This window comes from Penaeus monodon, chromosome 23 (assembly GCF_015228065.2).
Source record: "Penaeus monodon isolate SGIC_2016 chromosome 23, NSTDA_Pmon_1, whole genome shotgun sequence".
NCBI lineage: Eukaryota > Metazoa > Arthropoda > Malacostraca > Decapoda > Penaeidae > Penaeus > Penaeus monodon.
In genome coordinates, this window is record NC_051408.1 from 8,970,007 (window position 1) to 8,972,227 (window position 2,221).

The 2,221-nt window shown below is 32.1% G+C and overlaps 1 protein-coding gene across 1 annotated transcript; it reads right to left on the reverse strand.

Annotated features, from left to right (window-relative positions):
• Positions 1–1,596: 1,596 nt before the first annotated feature.
• Positions 1,597–1,718, reverse strand: LOC119587786 (the record flags this gene model as incomplete). The annotated part of the gene is given in 1 exon segment (XM_037936484.1): positions 1,597–1,718. A coding segment is annotated over 1 exon segment (96 nt), but the record flags the coding sequence as incomplete, so codon positions are not given.
• Positions 1,719–2,221: the final 503 nt, after the last annotated feature.

Here is a 2,221-nt window from a genome sequence, read left to right on the forward strand (position 1 = left end):
GACATACATATCATCCCTAGTGGCAAGGAGATGGTATCTTAAAATCTAATATTTTGTAAAAGATATCTCTAACCTTTTTTCATGTTATCAAACATTCAGAACTCGCTTGGCTTCCTCAGATATCTCATGAAATCCTCCAAAACTGTAAACCTGTGGCAGCATATCATTCTAAATAAAGTCCCTTGCATGAATTAAGACACTAAATATACAACTGTCTGCCACATGCCAGTGGTTAACATATGATAAGGCATAATGAACTCTTTCTCTTTACCATGAAATGAAGTGTCAAGATTATCAATCCATATTCCTTCATAAAATGCAAGTTTAAAATAGGTAGTACTTCAATGATGATTTCTGAATGAAGCAAAATACTGCTAAATCATATATAAGCATTTATTTCTTACAACAAAACTGTGCTTATAATAAGGCATATTTTTTTCCTGTGAAAATAGAAACAATATAAAAAAAAAATCCTTAAATTAGAAAAATAAAATTTCTCTGAAAAGGTTTCACCATTCACCTCTGACAACCGAGACTTGAGTCGTATACTGTATTCTGAGCGAGGAGGATACATGCATACATATTCATGTATGATCATCCAGAACCAAAACATTTTACATGCAACGGCCCTGTTGCCATGGCAATGTGTAACAAAAAAAAAATCTTAACCAATATTGTAACTTAAGAAACAAGCTCAACAAGTATGATACATAAAGTTCATTTAACATTTTCACAGGTTCTCCATATCAATATATTTGACAACAAAGCCGCCACCATAATCATAAAATCAGATCAGCACTAAGCACCTGGGGAAAGCTTGAACTTTCCAAATCAAAACAAGATCTTTAAGCTTAGATGTACCTCAACTAAACCATCTCCTATGAAATTATTTTCTGAAAAAACATTTGTTACAAATCTTAGTCAAAAATGAAAAGCACGGCACTTTAGAGCTAACAAAAGTATAGTTTCTCCATAAATATAATTAGCAATGTTCCCAGTCCTTTCATTCGTGACTGCAGAAAGGCACATGTAAGGCAAAAAGGACACATACAGAGGGGCTTTTATCTTAGCAAGTTCTGAACAAAAGAAAATAAGTTGCATTTAATTTTAACATTTTAATCGCCCCATATGATTTTGCAAGCAGATTCATTGTCATTGCTTACTAGTGAGGTGTAGTTCTTTGTCAAATTCTCAATCTGAATGCTATACATCACAGGTAATGAATGCCATCAACTCAAGAAGCTGAATACCTATAACATCAAACAAACATAAAACAAGTATTTCTTAACCAATATTGTTATTTTGTAAAACAAAATACAAAATCCTATACACTCCTTTGCAAAAAATCTGGTTCAACACCATCCTCATTTTTAGTATTGCCTTCCTCATTCCAGCACTAAATACAGGCTTATATAAGTTAATCAAGTCCACCAACAACAATTAGCTGACTACATTTTCTGTGTCACTTCAGTCCCCTGACTAGTAGCACCAACACACAACACTCAATCCCCACTCACACTCACTGGGCGCTCCCCGTACCCTCAGCAAATGATGGTGACAGATGGCGCCAGGGGGTTTTTCCCGCATGGGAGGCTGGCGCTGGCGAAGAGAGCCAGGCCCCATTAGTCGAGTGGGTAGATTGCCCGCAGCCAAGGACTTGGGATGTACTGGGCACCGTCATAGAAGTCAAAATAGGTGGTCATTTCTGGATGAGTCACCTATCAAGCAAACGAGTTATTTGAAATAATATATAAATGTTTATATAAATCTACATAAATATACATAAATATATCTATAAAATATATAATAACTAGAAAAACTATATAATATAAATATATGAAATGATATGTATAATTATGATATAATATAAGATAACAAGTATGAGATACAAAGCTATGAAAAGAATAATTAAAATAGATAGAAGAAATAAAGAAGAATATACATAAGAAGTATATAGAAGTGAGACAGAGAGAGAATAGAAAGAAATGATATAGTAGAGATATAAAAGAAGGAGAGAGAGAAAGGAAGGGAGGAGAATAGAAAAAAGGAATAGAAGAATATATAGACAAATACTATAATATTAAAACAAAATATAAGAATAAGAATAAGAGTGAGATTATGATATAATTATAATAAATTATAAGGAAATATATAATATTAATATACTAAAATAAGATATGTATAATTAATAATAAATGAATATATATATAAATAGATATAG